The sequence below is a fragment of the Amborella trichopoda genome, chromosome 4 (assembly GCF_054954075.1).
Source record: "Amborella trichopoda isolate Santa Cruz 75 chromosome 4, AtrichopodaSantaCruz75HAP2 v2.0, whole genome shotgun sequence".
Lineage (NCBI taxonomy): Eukaryota > Viridiplantae > Streptophyta > Magnoliopsida > Amborellales > Amborellaceae > Amborella > Amborella trichopoda.
This window is the reverse complement of record NC_142339.1, coordinates 40,893,681-40,912,482: the sequence shown is the minus strand read 5'-3', so window position 1 is coordinate 40,912,482 and position 18,802 is coordinate 40,893,681. Positions and strand designations below refer to the sequence as shown.

General features: G+C 32.5%; 1 protein-coding gene and 1 long non-coding RNA gene across 3 annotated transcripts; one reads left to right on the top strand and one right to left on the bottom strand.

The window, feature by feature from the left end:
• Positions 1 to 149: 149 nt before the first annotated feature.
• Positions 150 to 6,582, top strand: LOC110006444 (uncharacterized). Its single transcript, XR_016054512.1, has 5 exons — positions 150 to 278; positions 533 to 588; positions 723 to 753; positions 4,480 to 4,541; positions 6,300 to 6,582. It is a non-coding gene; the product is annotated as an uncharacterized LOC110006444 (long non-coding RNA).
• A 5,435-nt stretch (positions 6,583 to 12,017) lies between these two features.
• On the bottom strand, positions 12,018 to 16,396 carry LOC148782452 (agamous-like MADS-box protein AGL66). 2 transcript variants are annotated; one of them, XM_088865255.1, is made up of 4 exons: positions 14,540 to 16,396; positions 14,377 to 14,428; positions 14,206 to 14,261; positions 12,018 to 12,341 (listed from the first exon to the last, which is right to left on the bottom strand). In XM_088865255.1, exons 1-4 carry the CDS (start codon positions 14,725 to 14,727, stop codon positions 12,281 to 12,283), a joined length of 357 nt encoding a protein of 118 aa, XP_088721381.1. In that variant the 5' UTR covers positions 14,728 to 16,396; the 3' UTR covers positions 12,018 to 12,280. The 2 variants fall into 2 exon arrangements, with proteins under 2 accessions (XP_088721381.1, XP_088721382.1); XM_088865256.1 differs by lacking the exon at positions 12,018 to 12,341 and adding an exon at positions 13,180 to 13,378.
• Between the last annotated feature and the right edge of the window lie 2,406 nt (positions 16,397 to 18,802).

Below are 18,802 nucleotides of genomic sequence, written 5' to 3'. Positions count from 1 at the left end.
AGGAATGGCCCCCTCAAGAAAGCCTATGAGCTCTTCATTCTCTGTGACATCGATATCGCTTCTATCATATTCTCTGAAAATAACAAACCTTCCTTTTTTTTAGGAAAAAGATGTAATTAGACTAGCATTTTTCTTGTTTACTTTGAGGTATTCATTGATCTTGATCATGACTTGGTCTCTTATATTTTGTTGTTTTTGTCTGTGCTATTTGTGCTTTTTTACACGATTGAGCAAGCTTTTGAGCGCTATATGAACCTTCATGAGCATGTATGAGGGAGGTAAGAGTTTAAAATTTAATGGTTCTCTTGTTTCTCAATGGCGTGTTTTATTAAGTTTTCATGTTTACTTTTTGGTTTATTCTCAATTGGGTTCCTCTGCTCTACCATTTATGTTTGATATGCAACTTCTAAAGGCTTCAAAATGAAGAAGTGTCTGCTCTCTCTTGTGCTATGTGTATTCAAATTTGTGATTCTATTATCTTTTGATTTAGACTGACTATAATTTTTATACTATGATTGTCTTTGCAACAAAGTTTCCTAGAAGGCCTCATGAAGTTGAGGTCTGAAGACGATTTGGCCTCTCGATTAAGTGGGTATCTCTCTCTCTTACAAACACATGCATGCACATTCATGTTTGTAGATGAAAGGCTTTATTTGTGCTTCCCTTTTTTGAATCTTTTGTTTTGTCTTCCTATGTTGGGTTCCTTATGGATTGTCTTAAAGCATCTCAAATAGTCCTCACCCACGCATCGAGGTATGCTCACAACTTATTTATCATAAAGTATATAGTAAGATTGTCTATTTTTTGTGTAAGAAGGTCATGATTACTCCAAATCACTAGATGTTGAATCAGATGAGGGGTGTACCATTGGTCTAGAACAAATTCCAAGAAAAAATTTCTTGAACTTTGCGAGGCATCCATAACCACTCGGTTTCGAATCTAATAGTTGGGGTTATGATGATCTTCTTGTAGCACAATGATGCATCTTTATGGAGTTATTTATATTAAGGAAATTTAATCAAAATACACCTTATTTTTGGACTGTTTAGCGTATTTCAAATATATTTTTATCTAATTTCAAATTGCTCATCAAAATGGGTTTCAAATTTTTGAAAACTACACATAAGCTACGTATTAAGTACTTCAAACTTTATGTGTATTTTGATAAATTGTACTTGATTTTTTTGGGGTAAAACTGTCATTGCAAATCTTATTTTAATTAGAAGTTCTTGTTATACTAGAATTATGATTTCTTGATGTATAGACACCCCGATCTCGACTTGAGAAGTTATGGATAGGTTGAAATGTCCAGACAAACCATGCAGATAGTTTAAACCATTCAGCCCACCAGAACCTCTTCTCCGTAAATCTAGCCTCCACCAAACCCTTATTGCTCTAGTTGGACCAAAGGTATTAAGAGGTGAAACAAGGGGAGACAGATTCAGAATGACTTGACCATGAAGCATTTCAAAGGAAAGGCTCTGATGTTACCTCAATAGGTATCAAAGCCCTACCAAAAGTCTGATGGCAAGGTACCAAAGCCATCTTAGTCCCAAAACGTGCGACTCGGCGCCACTCCCAGTAGAACCCAGCCCCTGGTGAGCTCTAGAACATTCAGAAGCCTAGTGGCAGTGCCAATGCCAATGCCGTCAGCGCCATTCAATTAGTGTCAGGTTCTGAGAACTGTACCAGGCGAGAAATAGCTTGCCCGATATGACTGAGATGACGGGCAACATGTCAATCTGTACATGTCGCAATGACAGGCCCCGTACTGACATGTCAGACCTCAGTATGGCTCAAGGTTGTCAAATTCTCATTGGTTGATAATCAGACGAAGGTACAACCAAGACGGAGTGCTAGCTGGTATCTAGTAGTAGTCCAAATGCCGTCGGCGCCACTCAAAATAGCTTTAAGCTATAATTGGTCAATCTGAACCGGATCAAAGTCACTAGAGCGCCACACCTATTCAGAACAATATTTGAAAGTAGTCGGAATGCCATTAGCGCCATTGCCAATGGCGTCAGATTCTGACAGGTCATACAAAGCCACATTAATGAGCAATTAATATTTACCAACCATTATTATTGCAACATTAATGACATGGGGCCATTCCAACCAGCGTCAACACCAATCCAAGTATCGTCAAGGTATTGATGGCCCGAAAATTACACATAACCGACCTACAGGCTATCATGAGTCCATTTTGCCTATAAATAACCCATTTTGCCTCGGGTTTAAGGGGGGAGCTGCCTGAATATTGAGTCGAAACTTTGTTCAAGTTCCCCTAATCTTGAGCCTAGGCTATGCCCAAAAATCCCTTGATCTTAAGCTTATACTTGAGAGAGAAAAGCCCTAAGGTGAGCCCACTTGAGTGATCGCCATTCCATCCAAATCCTTCAATCTAAAATTACAACTACAAACTCCTTCAAACTACACTACTAACCGAAGGCGCTTTAGATAATCAGACCTTTCGGGCCCTCTTCTTCCTATTTCTACTTATCCCATTGAAAATCGAAAAAGTTCAGGATTGATTGTGCAACTTACAATCTGAATCAGCACTGACTTTGGGCATCGAGCCTGAGGACCCGGCTTAAATATGTTTTCTTTCTATTTTCATTGATTTTTCAAGCATTCATTTTAAAATGATGGCTTTCTGCTTCCCTTTATTTATTTCATGATTTAACTTCTCTTTTCTTCTTCTCTTATTCTTGCATTTATTTCTCTCTTAGCCATATTTTTATATATGTTTGTCCCTATTTTCTCTTATTCATGATCCTACTTACATTCCCTTGCTTTCTCATTCAATGTAGTCTTTAATATGCATAGTAAGTTATATTTAATCCTCTCTTTTCTTTCCTTCTCATTGCATAATCATTTTCCCTTTGGTAACTTGAATTTATTTCTTTTATTGTGTTGTATTTATTCCTCTTCTTTGCTTCCTTATGTAGTATCATGGATCTTCTCTTCTCCATCAACGCTCTATCCCTCATTTTCTTCATTAAATAATCACACTTCTCTTCTTAGTAATATTTACCTTTCGTTAAGTTTGGTGCATTTATTCATTTTCCCATTTTATTCTTTTTAGATCTCCCTCTTTTTCCCATCCTCTTTAGTGTAGATTTATTTTCTTTATCTTTCATGAGTATGTATTCTCCTTGTTTGTTATATTGATGTTTCCTCCTAGTTTTTTTTATTTGATAGCATAGGCTCTCTCCTCTCACCCCAATCTCTCATCTATTTTATTACATGGTTGTTTTCTCTTTTCTCGTTATATCTACCTCTTATAGTTTTTTGTGTTTATTTCTTTTCCCCTTTTTGCTCGCTTGATAGCATAGATCTTGTCATCTTCTTCACCCTGTCAATCAAGCATTTATTTATTTATTTTTATTATAGTTATTTTTCTTGATTAATGATATATTCTCTTTCCTCTTCCATCTCATAGTTTAACTATCATCTCTTCCATCCCTCTCATCCTCCATTCTCTTGTATGCTTATTTTACCCCTCCCCTTTATATTTTGTTCAATAGTTTAGCCTCTCTTATTATCTTCATGTTGTATCTATTTGTCTTATTACTAATTTATATTCATCTACTTCTCTATCTCTTTTTCAATGCTTCATTCTCTATTTCTCTCTATCTCACTTATCTTAACACTCTTTCTAATACTATTTCCTTCTATCTCTTTCTTGTATTTAGTTTTATTACTCTCAATGCATGTTATTGATTAGTATTAGCTTTCTTGTCCCGCTCTCTCATTTTATCTCTTCTCATATTATATTATTATCTTTATTCGCATTTCATACTCATATCTCTCTGCCTTGTTCATGAGGACATCATCTCTTTTCTTCTTCGTAATCATACTCGCATTTCCATAATACTCTCTCTTACATTCTATGTTACACATGTTTAGACTAAACTGACTTCTTTTGTCTCCATGCTCTTTAATTTGTTATTCTTCCTGCATCTCGTAGTTAGGTTCTTCACCTATATTTATTTGCATCTCCCTAGTTTAGTTGTTTATTTATGGTTCTCTTTCTTTGTTTGCTTCCTAAATCCATTTTTTTAAAACCCTCTTTTTACCCCAAACCCCTTCTTAAAAGCTTTTTTGGTTGAGTTTCACCATACTCTACAACCTCATCGATTTGTTTGCATACGAAACTAAGGAGGGGGCGAAGTCTCATGTCCGTAATTTCTAATATAAACATGAGGGTTGAGGTTCAAAATATATATAGAGGTCGATATATGATTTTAGAAGCATATTGTCATGGTTAAACTAGAGAGCTAAGACGCTCGGCTTGTTCTTCCACCATATTTTTCAATCAAATTTTATTTCATGGAGATCTTTATATAAACTATCCAATGCATTGCCAAGATAAATAACCTTATAATATGCAATCCCCTTACAGTTGATCTTTCATGTCCCTTTCCTCTATAGTCTTGTGATTCTTATTTCAATAACTAATTATTTCTTAAACATCAGGAGCTTCTACAAGAAATTAATAGGGTCCATCATCAACTTGAGGATGTAGAGAGAAAATTAAGGTACTCATTTTTCACTAATTGGTAAACTTATCGTTAACCAAACTATATTTGAATAAGAAACAAAGTAAACATCTCTATCTTGGCTTTCAGGCCTTTATAGGGTGAAACTAATAGTATAACATCACTAGCAGAGGCAGAAGCAGAACTCTATGAGCATATCATTCAATATACACTCGAGCGATTAATCAATCGCAAAGTGAGATCATAGAAAAAATAGTAAATTATTCTACCATTCTTTGTTCTTTCTATGTTGCGTGAAATTTGTTGTCTTCAAGTAAATGTTATTTCAAAAAGAAAGTATCCTAAACTATATTTGTTTGCCTTTTGCTGCATGAATTGAAAGGAACGATCATTGGACCTTACAAACCAACTAATTTACATGTATTTTTTTTTCTCAACCAGAAATTGTCAAAATTTAAATATAAATCTTTACCTCTTGGCTGATTTGCTTGACCCTTGTGGTATTAAAAAAATGCAAACATATTTTCATGGAGAGATTTCAAATACTCATGGACTTCTAGAAACTGATTCGACTCAAGTTAAGGATTGGTTCTCACAAAGGGAAATACTCTCCCCACTTCATAATTTCATGGATTCCAACTCTATGCTGTCCTTGAGGTAGTTTTCATCTATAGTTGAGAAATAAATGAAAGGATAAAAAGTGTAGAACAAAATAAAAGACCAAATTAATGGGTAATCACCACCACCGTGCCACCACTCCATGATGAACGAATAAATATACCACAAAAAAAGGGCAAAAATAATATTCTACCAGTACTTATAAAATTTTGATTTATAGGGATCATCCACATCCAATGGTTGAATGCGTACTGGTCTCATTTGTCGATTCTTTAATTATGAATGTAAATGCATTGAACCTTGCTGATCAAGTTGGATTGATCAATGAGAGCAATCGAGCGGAAGTGGATGAAGAGTTTGCTCAAGTTGAGACTACAACATCTTAGCTTCTTGAAACTTGCACTGCTACAACACTTGCCATCCATCCTCCCACAATCTCAAGCCCAAATACAATGAACCCGGTATTGTCTTTCATTCCATGCAATTCACATGTTTATATATGGTAGTTAGGTTTCTCTAGGGCCAGTCAATACTTTTAGGTTCAAATATGGGATTTCTTTACAATTTTTTCCAATTATACCTTGAAAATAATCTCAGCCACTATGATCATGACTTTGGAAAAAAGAAAAAATTGAACTTAAATATTAAAATATGTTATTTTAAATGATTGAGTCATGTATATGCATACACAAGGGCATAAGGACAGGAAAATGCGTAAACCAATGTAACATAATATAGGTAGTTTTCATTGATCAACCCCCATCCATGCAATAAAACTAAAATTTAAAACATACCCAAACTTATCTCATTTATTAGTGATTTGTATATCGTGAGACTATTTATCTATACTATAAGAAGGCTACAACTACCCCTAGCTGTCAAAGTGGAACCAAGCAGACACAGGAGTGTGCCATTCTTTTTTTACACAAAGTTCGAAAAATTTTAATCATTGAAGGTGATAAATGACAAACTCTTCAACTTCCCAATTTCATATTTGATGGCTAAGAATAATTGTGATTTTCCTGTGCAGAAGGTAGTTCATTATTAACACATGTGTGCTTAGTCTCTCCTTAAATATTTTACTTCTCACATATTGTATTTTCCTTTTTGGTTAATTTATTTCACAAAATTTTATTAATATACGATCTTACTTGGATGGCATGTGGATTATATTCATAGGGAATTGGAGACTCAAGTTTGTTGGCTCAAAATTAGATGGAATTGGAGAGTATGGTTCGTCGACTCAAAATAAGGAGGAATAGATCGTTTGCCACTATGCTTATATCAACTACACAAAACAAGGATGACATTTCTTTTTCTGTTTTTTTTTTTTTTTGGGGATATTTCTTGTATGAGTCGGGTCTAAGAAAGCCCAAATTCTTTCCTTTTTTGCATGCATTAAACATAAATATAAGTCCATTATGGAAGAAAAAGAAAAGCTAGTGTGTTTAAGCAAAAGAAATTTGCTAAGCTCCTGCTCTTAACTTATTTGATGAGAGAGAGAGAGAAAGAAAGAGAGGGCTTTCCAACTCATTACAACTCACTCAAATCAATGACGCTGCTAAAAGAGCGCTTTCCAACTCTCTCTTATTAACTCTAATTCTACAGGTTGATAATCTCGACTAGCACAAGCATAAATTTAAAAATATATTTTAAACTTTAAAAACATGTTGTTTTAAAATTTTCATAGACTATGCATTTTAAATCTTTCAAAATAAAATATCATAAAATTCAAATTTAAATTCTAATTCTAATTCTATTTTTTAAAATTCATAATCAAAGTGGTTGAGATTATTGGCCTATAAAAGTTTAGTCCAAAAGTCATTCTCTAATAGAGATTTTGGGAAGAGGACCACATTAGCAACTCATAAACTTTTCCCTTTGCTTTCCTTCAAAAAAATATAAGATAAATCACAAAGTGTCAACAAGGTTTGGTTTGGTTAGAATTTCAAAGTTAAAATTGATGTACTTCCATGGTTTACCATGAACATTATTAAGGAAAGTGTACAATGTCTACCGGGTTACTATGGAAAGTGTATGGGAAGGCTAAGTGCAATATCATGCATTTTCTGGTAGTTCTCAATATCTTATACGTGTTTATGATTCATTTCCATTCCTATCGTATATCCCAAGTTTCTCTTCAGAGAAACTTTGGACTTTAACAAACATGATGTCATTTCCAAGTACTCCCCATGAACTGGTTGGTATTTGTTAACCAACACTTCACAAAAAGTTTACTTTCAAGTTAGTGGTGAACGTTTTTTATTAAAAAAAAATGATCTTCTTTACCCATTCTTTTGCTTAATTTTTCTAAAGAGATATATCAAAACTCTTTAACATTTTACCGATTTCATATAAATTTAAAAACTCATCAAAATGCAAATATTGGAATATTTAAAAATTGTTAAAATATTAAAAATTTGATAAATTAGTTATATATTAATAAATTTTTCTTTTTATATTGAGGATGATGTGTATTTGCACGTTTTTTTTTCTCTATTTTGTGGTGGGTTTTCATTCGTGTACGTAGAGGTGAAGGAGTGTTGCTTCCAATTAGTTAGACCCAAGATGTGGGGGGATAAGTACTTCTTAGTAATATGTATGTAGGAGGAGGTAAGACTAAGGAAAAAATATTGAAAATGTTGGAGAGAGAGAGAGATCCTCCTTTGAGTAGCTTCATTAATTTAAACAAGGTTGTGCATGAGCTTCTTACCTGTAAGAATCATCATGATCGTCCGAGTTTTATCCCAATAATTTGGGGTCGACAATACGAATCTTATTTCATACCCTCAGTCAGACCATTAGTCACTAGATCTAATCTCATTACTTCCATCAATATCTATTTGGGCCATCCCCTTGTCCTTTTAGTGCTGTCTATTTGAACTAAATCTCTCCGTCAAACCTACTATGTCTTAGGTCAATACTACACATGACCAAGACCGTCTAAGTCTACTTTCTTTCATTTTATCACCTATTGGATTTATTCTTAAATCTCCTCGAATGTATTCATTTCGAATTTCATCTTTTATTATCATACCACTGAGCCATTGCAACATCCTCATCTAAGATACACTAACTTTATGGATATTTTATTTCTCGACTGCTTATACATTCCATCCCATAGAAATTCCCTTATAGTTTTATTGGTATGTGACCATGACATAAGACTCCAGATGCACATCTCCACTTCATCCACCCAGCTCTAATCATATAAACACAACCCAAGATATTCAAATGTTATTGGTGATGATGATGCACACCCTAAAATATGAAAGGAATTATGGGGTGTTGGAGAAGGAGAGAGCAATCGAAAGTGCACAAGAGGCATGGTTACAGCTTGAGCAGGGGAGCGAAACTTTTTATACCTATTTGAAGTAGGATAAGCATCGTATGCTTCAATAACTAAGGAAAATTATAGTTCATGGGAGTGAAAGAAACTTTGAAGTGGTTGCAGCATCCCAATGGCAAGTCAAATCCTCTCCATTATTGGAAATCATTTCATTCGATAATATGCAATGTACTTTTCCTTTTAAAATTTGCACCATCGTTCTCAATTATTATTATAATTTAAGAGGTGGCGTCAAGCAACCTTTTCTTTCTTCTTAAACACACGCTAGCTTCTTTTGTTCCCCCTCTAAAATGTAAAATAATAGACTCATTTTGGTGAATCAGTTGTAATCAATGGTTTAAAAACCGGATCGGTGACCCGGATCAGGCTACCAAAAAACCGATCCGGATCGGTGAATCGGCGATCGGGATCAGGAATGGGGTGAATCGGTCAGAATAAAGCTTAAAAAAAATCCTAAAAAATTATTAAAATTCATTATAAATATTGTTTTTTAGGAATTCAATAAGAAATGAAGGTACTCCATTAAGAATTTCCATGTTTTTGAATGAATATGCGAATATTGATATGTTCTTTCCTTACATGAACCGCCATTCAACATTTAATTTACATCACACAAAAGGATAAACATATAATTATCATGGAATAAGTATATCAACATACATGGACTACAATAAAGCATAAAATTAGTAACATATGATCTAAAAATAAAATGATAGACGACGTTATTGTTCTTCTTGGTCACGCTGGTGCCATTGATTGAATTCGTTTAACAATTCATTGATTCGATCTAAAAACGAATCATCGATATTAGCAGGCGTCTGACTATTCCCAAATCCCTAAGTGTTAGTGTTTTGTTGTGTTCCCAATCTAAAATCCCCGAAGATTGTCCATCTTTCATGCTCACCTGCACTGTCGTGCTCATCCCTACATTGTTGCCGTTGGGACTCGATATGTAAATAATATGGCTGGGATAGAGTGGCCTCAAAATCATCATCTCTCTCATTTTCTCTTTGAATAATATGGATTAAAAAAAAAAAAACAAATTTCCAAAAAAATCGATCCTGGATTAAAAAAAAAAAATTACAAATTTTCAAAAAATTCTATCATGGATTAAAAAAAAAAATCACAAATTTTAAAAAAATTTTATCATGGATTACAAAAAAAAATTCGATCATGGATTAAAAAAAAAAAATCACAAATTTTCAAAAAATTCAATCATGGATTACAAAAAATTCGATCATGGATTACATAAAATTCGATCATGGATTACATAAAATTCGATCATGGATTACAAAAAAAAAACAAACAAAAAAAAACAAAAAATTCAATCGTGGATTACAAAAAAAGAAAAAAACAATTCGATCATGGATTACAAAAAATTCAATCATGGATTACAAAAAACTCTATCATGGGTTACAAAAAAAAGAAAAAAACAAAAAATTCGCTCATGGATTACAAAAAAAAAACAAACATTTCAATCTTGGATTACAAAAAAAAAACAAACATTTCGATCATGTATTACAAAACATTCGATCATGGATTACAAAAATTCTATCATGGGTTACAAAAAAAAAAAAAATTCGATCATGGATTACAAGAAAAAAAAACAAACATTTCGATCATGGATTACAAAAAATTCGATCATGGATTACAAAAAATCTATCATGGGTTACAAAAAAAAAAAAAAAAACAAAAAAATTCAATCATGGATTACAAAAAAAAAAAAAAATTCGATCAAGGATTACAAAAAAATCGATCAAGTATTACAAAAAAATCTATCATGGATTACAAAACAAAAAAAAAGAAAAAAAAAATTCCGTACGGGACTCGCCGATTCATTGTACGGATTCGCTGATTCCGTACAATGAATCGGCGAGTCACTGTACAGAATCATCCGGTTCTCTCTAGAACCGAACGATTCCCGTTTTTTTTGCCGATTCGATCCGTCCATGACGATTCCCGAGTCGAACCGGACTTCGACTAGGCATTTTTTTAAACACTGGTTGTAATAGAAAAGAAGAAAGTCTATAGCTCACTCTTGGACCCAAACATCCAAGAAAATCACAAAATAAAAAAACCAAAAAGGGCTACTATCATTGCTTTTTATATTCAATATAAGCATAGTTCAAACTTCGAAGAGATTTAATTCTCTTGATTTTGGACCGGCGAACCAAAGTTAGACTCTCCAGTTCCTTGCCAAAGAAGTTTTTGTCTCATGTTATTAGCATTTTGTGGAAGAAATTAACCAAAAAGAAAAGAACAATTTGTTAGAATCCAAGTGTTTAAGATAAGATAAGGTACAACAATATTGTTAATAATGAATAAGTATGCGATAATACTATTTACCTTTTGCATAAGATAGTCATAATCACTTTTAGCTCACAAATATGAAAACTTTAGATGTGATGAGTGTGCTTTCATAACCCTCATTGATTAAATTTTTTTTATTTATATATTTTGAACTTTGTGTAAAAGTATTACACATCCTAACCACCCAATTCCACATCTAACAACTAGTGATAGTTGTAACCTTCTTGTACCATAGGTAACCGGTCTACAATATGGATCCCCAATTAATAAGATAAGTATAGATGTTTTGGAGCCTCCATTTGTTTTTATTTTTTCCTCTATGTGTGTCCCGTTAATCATTTTTACTATTTCGATCTTGTTGCCTTCTTTTTATTTTTCACGAGAGATCATTTCAAGGTATTACTCTAAACATTGCAAACAAACCTTCTATCTGAACCTATAAGTATCAAATGGCTCAAGAGAAACGATCCGCATGGAATGAAATACAATACCCGGTTCACTGTATATGGGGGTGAGATTGCTAGAGTATGAATTGCAGGTGTTGTGGTGGAGTAAGTTTAAAGCTCTTGACATATTGTAATATGAACATGAGTGAAAACTTCATCGGCTTCTACTTGATTTCTCTCGTTGTTCAACTCAACTTGATTAGCAAGGTTCAATGCATATACATACTCACAGATGAACTGGCTAAGCATTCAACCACTGATTGTGAATGGCCTCTATCAATCAAAATTTTGTGAGTATTGGAAGAAGATTATTTGGGGCATGACATTTTTTTTTGTGTATTCATGTATTCGTTATAGAGAATTGGCCCTGATTTTTTTACTCATAATATTGTTCTTTTCTTAGGTTTTATATTATTTAACAAGTTATTTCTTTCTCAATTATTTATAAAAGTACCTCAAGGAGAGTAGGGAGTTAGAATCAATGAAATTATGTTGTGGGAAGTGTGTTTCCCCAAGTGAGAACCATTTTGTAATGTGAGTCGAATCGGCTGTTAAGAATCCATTAGCATTCAAACTCTCTCCATGAAAATAAGTTTGCATTTTTTTTTATACCCCAAGAGTCAAGCAAGTACAATAATCACAGAAGAAAAGGTTTTTGGAATTATTGCTAGAAAAAACAATGTTTTATATGTGAATTAGTTGGGTTGTAAGGTGCAAGCCCAATTCATACTAATTCTCATTGCATAAAACAAACAAATATAGCTTAATTTTTTTTCTTTTTGGGTATAATAAAACCTTGACAACAAATTTCATACGAACAAAGAATGATTGCTACGTATATTGAGATCTTACTTTGCGATTGCTCTCTTGGCTAGGTGCGTCTTCAAGGATATGCTAATGGTATTTTGCTTCTAATAGCGATGTTATCTCAATGGGTTCGCCCTCAAAAATTCCAAAAGCAAAGATAAAACTGTAAAATTTTGTTTTCTTTTATTGCTATTTAGTTTAATTGTTTGGTTAATGATTTGTTTACCAATTAGTAAGAAAGGTGTACCTTAATTTTCTTTGTGCTTCTTCCAATTGATATAGAACCCCATTAATTTCTCGCTAAACCTCCTGAAATTTCCAAAGTAATTGGTTCTCAAAAGGAAAACAAGATGGAATGAGAATCACACGATTGCTAACATAAATTAAAGACCAAATGTGTGTTGCAGGGATTGTCTGTTATTAGATTATGTAGCTTTATAATAAATAGTAGAATTTATCAAAAGAAATCAAAAAAATGAAAATTTGAATAAAAATAACAATGAAAGAATAAGCCAGGCTTCTTAGCTCTCTAATTTAACAAGGACTTTCAAGACAAACAATGTTTTACTTTGCTTCAGAATCTTCTTTAGACTTCTATTTATAGTTAAAACCGTAACCCCCTAGTTAAAACCGTAACCCCCAAGATATCTTTATTCTAGTACAATTTGAACTTCGGATTAAAATATACCTTTGATAGAATAAATAATTCTATAATGACTCTAGTTGAATGCCTCTAAAGTTCCAACACTAAAAAGCCTTGAACTTCCTAATAAATTGAAAATATTTAATAGTAAAACCTACAATATCCCAAAATATATTCATAAACTTTAATAGAAATTAAAAATGTACTAGGCATCTTGGCGTGCATCATTTTTAGTATAAGACTAGAATATCCATCAAATTAGAAATCAAACAACTGAAGACGAATCATAAGTTTAAGAACATTTTTGCTGGACGTTTAGCAAGTTTCAATGCAAATTCCTAATTGTCCAACTTCACATCTAATGGCTAGGAGCAATTGTGATGTTGTTATAACACAAGTGAAGAATCGTATTCTATAATTTTCGATAAGAAGTTGTGAGCGTACTTGAATACGTGGGTCAAGATTGTTTGAGATGATTCAACTCAGTCCGCCAGAAATCCAACATTACGAAACAAAGAAAAACATTCAAATGAGATAAGCACAATGAAGCCCTTCATTTCCAAATATGAGAGAGTGGGAGAGAGAAGAGATACATGTTTATCTTAGAGGCCAAATTATCTTCAAACCTCAGCTTCCAAAGGTCTTCATGGACACGTTGTTTTACCAAGTCGATCGTAGCGCAAATATCATTTGAGACAGTGCACTATAACATCATTTACTATTATTATAAGTACTCCTAGCTCTTAGTAATCAAATCGAATAGCTTGAGGTGTGTCATGAAGTATGAGAAATTCCTTTTAGCTTTGAGTCTAGTCAATTACACACAACCATCCAATTTAAACTTTGATAGAAAGGATTGAGTATGACCTCCTTGTACTAAAATAAGAGGGAACTTTCCATGTGACCCCAACAACATATGAGTTATATGGGACCCCACTTCTTAGCCGTTCTTTCTTAATCAAGCAACTACAGTTGTTTATACCACAATATCATGCTAAATATTGTTTTATTTTTAATTATTGTCTACAAAAACTTTTTGAATAAAATTTTGGGCATCCAATGATAAAATTAGGGCGAAGCTGGAAAAAACTAAAAATAAATATTTTCCATAAAAATAAATGACCAAAATACCCCTGACATTTTTAGGGTATTCTGGTAATTTTTTATAATCGGATTTATTTTTTTTTAATCATGTGCGCCATTGTTAGATCTATGCATGTCACAAATTTTGGCTTAAAATGATTTATAGAATAAAAATTAAAAATAAAAAACTCTGAGTCGTCCGATCAAGATCTAATGGTTAAGAGCAAGCTTGTGATATTGTTAACTCAAGCCATCTACTAAGATCTGACAGCTGAGATCAGGGTCACATATAATACATATGTGGGTGGGGTTCCAAAGAAACATTTCCCCTAAAATAAATGGCATATTTATATACTTTTCTACATTATTATCAGTGCGACTCGAGAGTAAACCAAACCACAAATTTTAATACACACAATCACATAACAAGAGAGATATGATACTTACTTGTTCATCCTGAAACCTTTGTGAAGCTTTTTCTTTTTGTTTTTGAAGTTGCATATCTAACAAAAATGGCACTTCATATGAACTTAGGAATAAAACAAAAAGGAAACATGAGAGCTTAATAGAGGACACAAATAAAAAGCGAGTAGAACCCATTAAATATTAAGCTATTACCTCACACGTACATGCACAGGAAGGTTCATATATTGAGAAAAATTTCTTCAACCTAGGACATAGACAAAGGGAAAAAAAATAAAAATAAAGATAAGAGATATAGTCATGATGAAACTAAATATTCAATGTAATAAGAAAATAAAGAAATGGTTAGTTTAGTGACCTATCCTTCCCAGAGAAAACACTGAGCTTTCCATTTTGGAAGAACATGATGAGAGCAATATCAATGTCACAAAGAACAGAGAGCTCATTGGCCTTGTTGAGGAGGTCATTCTTCTCATTGAGTAAGTAGGTCACTTGCCTGTTTGTTTTGTCCTCTATCTTCTTTATTTGAATCTTTACTTGCCCCATTGTCTCCTTGCTAATGTAGTTTTGACCCAAGAAGCAATTCGGGCCAATTTACAGGCTTAAGAGCTCCATGCTTAAAAAAAGGTGGAAAGAGAGACAAGCCAATTTATAGGCTTAGGAGCTCCATGCTTAAAAAACGGTGGAGAGACAAAAGGGCAGAAAAAGCTGACGATAAGTCCAGCCCGCATGGTTGACAAATACAAAGAATAGAATCGAGGGTAAAGGGAAATTTTTATTGGTTTGCAAGTGCATTTGAGAGAGAGAGATGGGGTGGTGTAAGTACGTTTTGTTGCGTGCTCTATCTTTGTCTACGTCATAAGTAAGTTTATCCTTGTGTATTCAAGCCATAGTTAGCAAATCGGCAATTAAGTACTTTTATAAAAAACTTTTAAGACGAAAGTTTGGCAAAAAAACAAGTTTTTTTTTAGAAAAACATTTAAAATGCGATTTTAAGAAAAACAAATTAAACTGGACCAAAAAAACATATCCTTTTTCTATCTGTAAATTTTTTTTGAAAGATAAAAAACAGTAACTTTTTCCTGTTTTGTGTATTGTTATTTTCATACTTTTTAAAAATGCATATTATTTCCATAAAAACTTAGAATAGAAATTTTTATCACCAACAGGTTTATGTATCATTGGGGTTTGTGTTGAAATCATGTTCTTCTTCAAAGCCGTAGTTGCAGATTGAATATATGAGTTTTTTTTTTTTTTTTTAACTTAAGCATATGCAGATTTCAATAGTTATTATGAAAAATCATTGTGTAAAGGAAACACTGTTTATGGCAAATTATTGTGCAAAGGAAACTATTGTGTAAAAAAAATCATATGGATGCAGATTTATGTAATTATTTGTGATAATAGTTAATAGAAATATTGTTTATGGCATAAAACCATCCATATTATCATAAACTACGGCTCAAAAGCATCCATATTATCACAAATTGGGGATCAAACCATCCAGATTATCACAAATTAGAATAATATTAGAATCAAATTAGAAAAAAAAAAAAAAAATGAAAACCATTGAATAAAAAATCATAAAATTTTTGCTTGACAAAATTGCACCAAAAAGTCAATCAAAATTAAGACTCAAAGACCATCCAGATTACGCATTTAACACAAAAGCTTAAAAAAAAAAAAAAATCTTAAAAAATTAGCAAACATAATCCTTGTTCCTCTGTGCGTGCTGCTTCTCTCTCTTACAAATTAAAGAGGAAATCAACCTAATAACCAACTCTTCCCATGGGTTATACCCAGATTGATTTTAGGGTTTTGGGATTTTCTCGCTCCTGCAAATTACAGAGGAAAAGAAAAGCCTAGAAATAGAGTGATGTTATAGTGGAAAGCCTAACCATATAGATTTTAGGGTTCTGGAGTCTTCTTTTTCCTGCAATTCGTGTATCCCCCATTTTCTTTTCTCATGCTTAAACCATTGTACCCAATTCATATACATCACATTCAACCACATGCTTTGAATCTTCCTGCTCTTGCAAATTAAAGAGGAAAACCAAGGGAAACGAAAGATGTGCTTTTCTTCTCTAAAAACAGAGTACCCAAATGGAATGTTTCTCTCTCTAGAAACAGAGTACCCAAATGCTACCAGCCCTATTTTCAATGAAGTATAAACCCAACCATTAGCCATAGTTATAGAGTGACACCATTAAATGAGAAAAACATTGTGTATTTTCTTTGGTGTGTTCTTAAGTGTGATGGTTGTTAAAGTATTTAATGAGAAAATTTATATGGTGTATTTTTTTTGGTACGTACTTAAGTAGTTCCATGTTCATTAAAGCATTTAATGAAAAAATTTATATGGTGCATTTTTTTTTAGTATGTATTAAGTAGGTGTGATATTTGTTAAAGCATTTAATGAAAAAACTCATATGGTCTATTTATCATGAACTTATTATTTTATTTTTATTTCTACTTAACTTTATTAAATTGTATATAATGCAAATTAAACACATATTTACTTTCAATGCTTTCTATAAGTAGCCTACCATGCTATTTTATGTACCCATTAACTAGTTAGGCTTGTAGATTGCTTTGAGGTAGTTCATATGAAGAGCATGAACCCCAAATGTGTATGCACTTATATATTTTATATTTTATATTTTATTAAAAAAATGAAAGAAGAAACAATAGATGGTCAAAAGATCCTTTTTTGGGATTACTGTGAAGAAAGATGACATTAATTGTATTACAAATTTTTAGGTGAACGCTTTTATGCGGGGATAACAAGATTCAAATATCACTTGTCAAGATAACAAGCGAATAATAAAAAAGCTTGCCCTCAAGTACTTGATGATGTACAAGCTTTGGTTATCACTGCACCACACGAGGTATCTTCTAAGCCCTCAAAGAAGAAGATCTAAATTACATCATATGTTTAAAATGATGATCAAGATTCGATAAACTTAGATAATTAGGATGCATCACTTGGTACCTCAACGACTAATTCTCGTTTACAATAAAGTTCTCTACCATCATTGTTTGATAAGAAAAAGAAAGATTTTATTGACAAAGAAGTTGCTTGTACATTTATCATGAATAATATAACATTTAGTATTATTAATGCACAATCATTTGTTAATATGATAAATACATGTATGAATTTTGGTGTTGGGTATACATTGCCAAGTTATTCATCTATTCACACTAAATTGATACAAAAACTTAAGATAGAGTCGATGCATATGTAGCTTCAATAAAATATTCATGGGTTCAATCAGGATGCATTTTTATATCAGATCTCTGATCGGATATGAAAAACCAGTCATTCCTCAATGTTGTTGCACCTTGTTCTAATGGATCAATTTTTATAAATGCATTTGAGGTATTTGAGCATAACATAACTGAATTATTTATTGAAAAAAAATTTATTTAAGTCAATGACGAGTTAGGACTATATAATATTGTTCATCTTGTAACTGACAATAGTTCAAATTATATACTTGCTAGTGATCTAATAGAATCGATATTCCCTCGTATTCATAAAATCATGGTATGCTACCCATGGGTTGGATTTGTATTTAGAAGACATTGAAAAGGATGTCATTTGGGTACAAGATATCATTACGGATGCTAAGCTTTATGTATCGGCATACCATTGTTTTAGATAAAATGAGAAAATACATAATATAAGGGAATTGAAAAAGTATCGTACAAGTAGATTTTCCACTAAATTTTTTATGGTTCAATCTGTATCACAAGTAAAAGAGGGATCGAGATTAATGGTTGCATCATTTAAGTGGAGCGCTATAAATTATAGCAAGAGTAAAAATGAGACAAAAATCACATAAATAATTCAAAGCTTCAATTTTTGAAATGATGCAACAGATACAATCACTACATTAGAGCCTCTTATCAAAGTGCTTCATTTTGGTGATAGTGAGGGGTCCAACATGGGATATTTATATGAAGCAATGTGAAGGGAAAGGGAAGAACTAAAGAGGAATTGTAATGGCAAGGAATCTAGATATTTTGAATTGTTTAAGATGTTTGAAAAAAAAAAAAAGGAAATATAATTCACCTCATTCAAGTTGCAGCCGCATTTCTTAATTCAACTTTAGTGTGTGATGGGTTTGTTAAACTTAATCCTGAAATGAAAGCTTGCTTTACCTTGATTTTAAATACAATGATCCAAACAAAACATAAAAATGTATTCGTTTAAGAGTTGTTAAAGTACCATATGCGGGATTCAAATATATTTGATCGTGTTGAAATGGGATTATTGTCAATAACTCATCCTCGTAATTATCTTCTTGACTATTAACTTTTTGTATCTTCTTGTATTATTTATTTTTTTGGTATTTTAAGAAAATAAATTTTATTTCACTTTTAATGGTATCTTGAATATGTGGCTAAAAATTTATCATTATGTAAGAGTTTGGTGGGAAGTATGTGAAAAAAAGATTCCATTGATTTGAATGGTTGCCATTCAGATTTTGAGCCAACCATATAGCTCATCAGTGTGCAAAAGATATTGGAGAGCTTTCGAGGCAACTCAAACTAAAAAAATGAATAGATTGACACCAGTTATGTTAACCGACTTGGTTTACATAAGAGTGAACTT

What these genes read in the sequence shown, in the direction of transcription:
- LOC148782452 (XM_088865255.1), bottom strand. Translation starts at nt 14,727, where the DNA reads ATGGGGCAAGTAAAGATTCAAATAAAGAAGATAGAGGACAAAACAAAC. An exon ending in CCTGTGCATGTACGTGTGAG is followed by an intron (nt 14,262 to 14,376) that starts GTAATAGCTTAA and finishes CATTTTTGTTAG; the next exon opens with ATATGCAACTTCAAAAACAA. An exon ending in AAAGGTTTCAGGATGAACAA is followed by an intron (nt 12,342 to 14,205) that starts GTAAGTATCATA and finishes TGGAAATTTCAG; the next exon opens with GAGGTTTAGCGAGAAATTAA.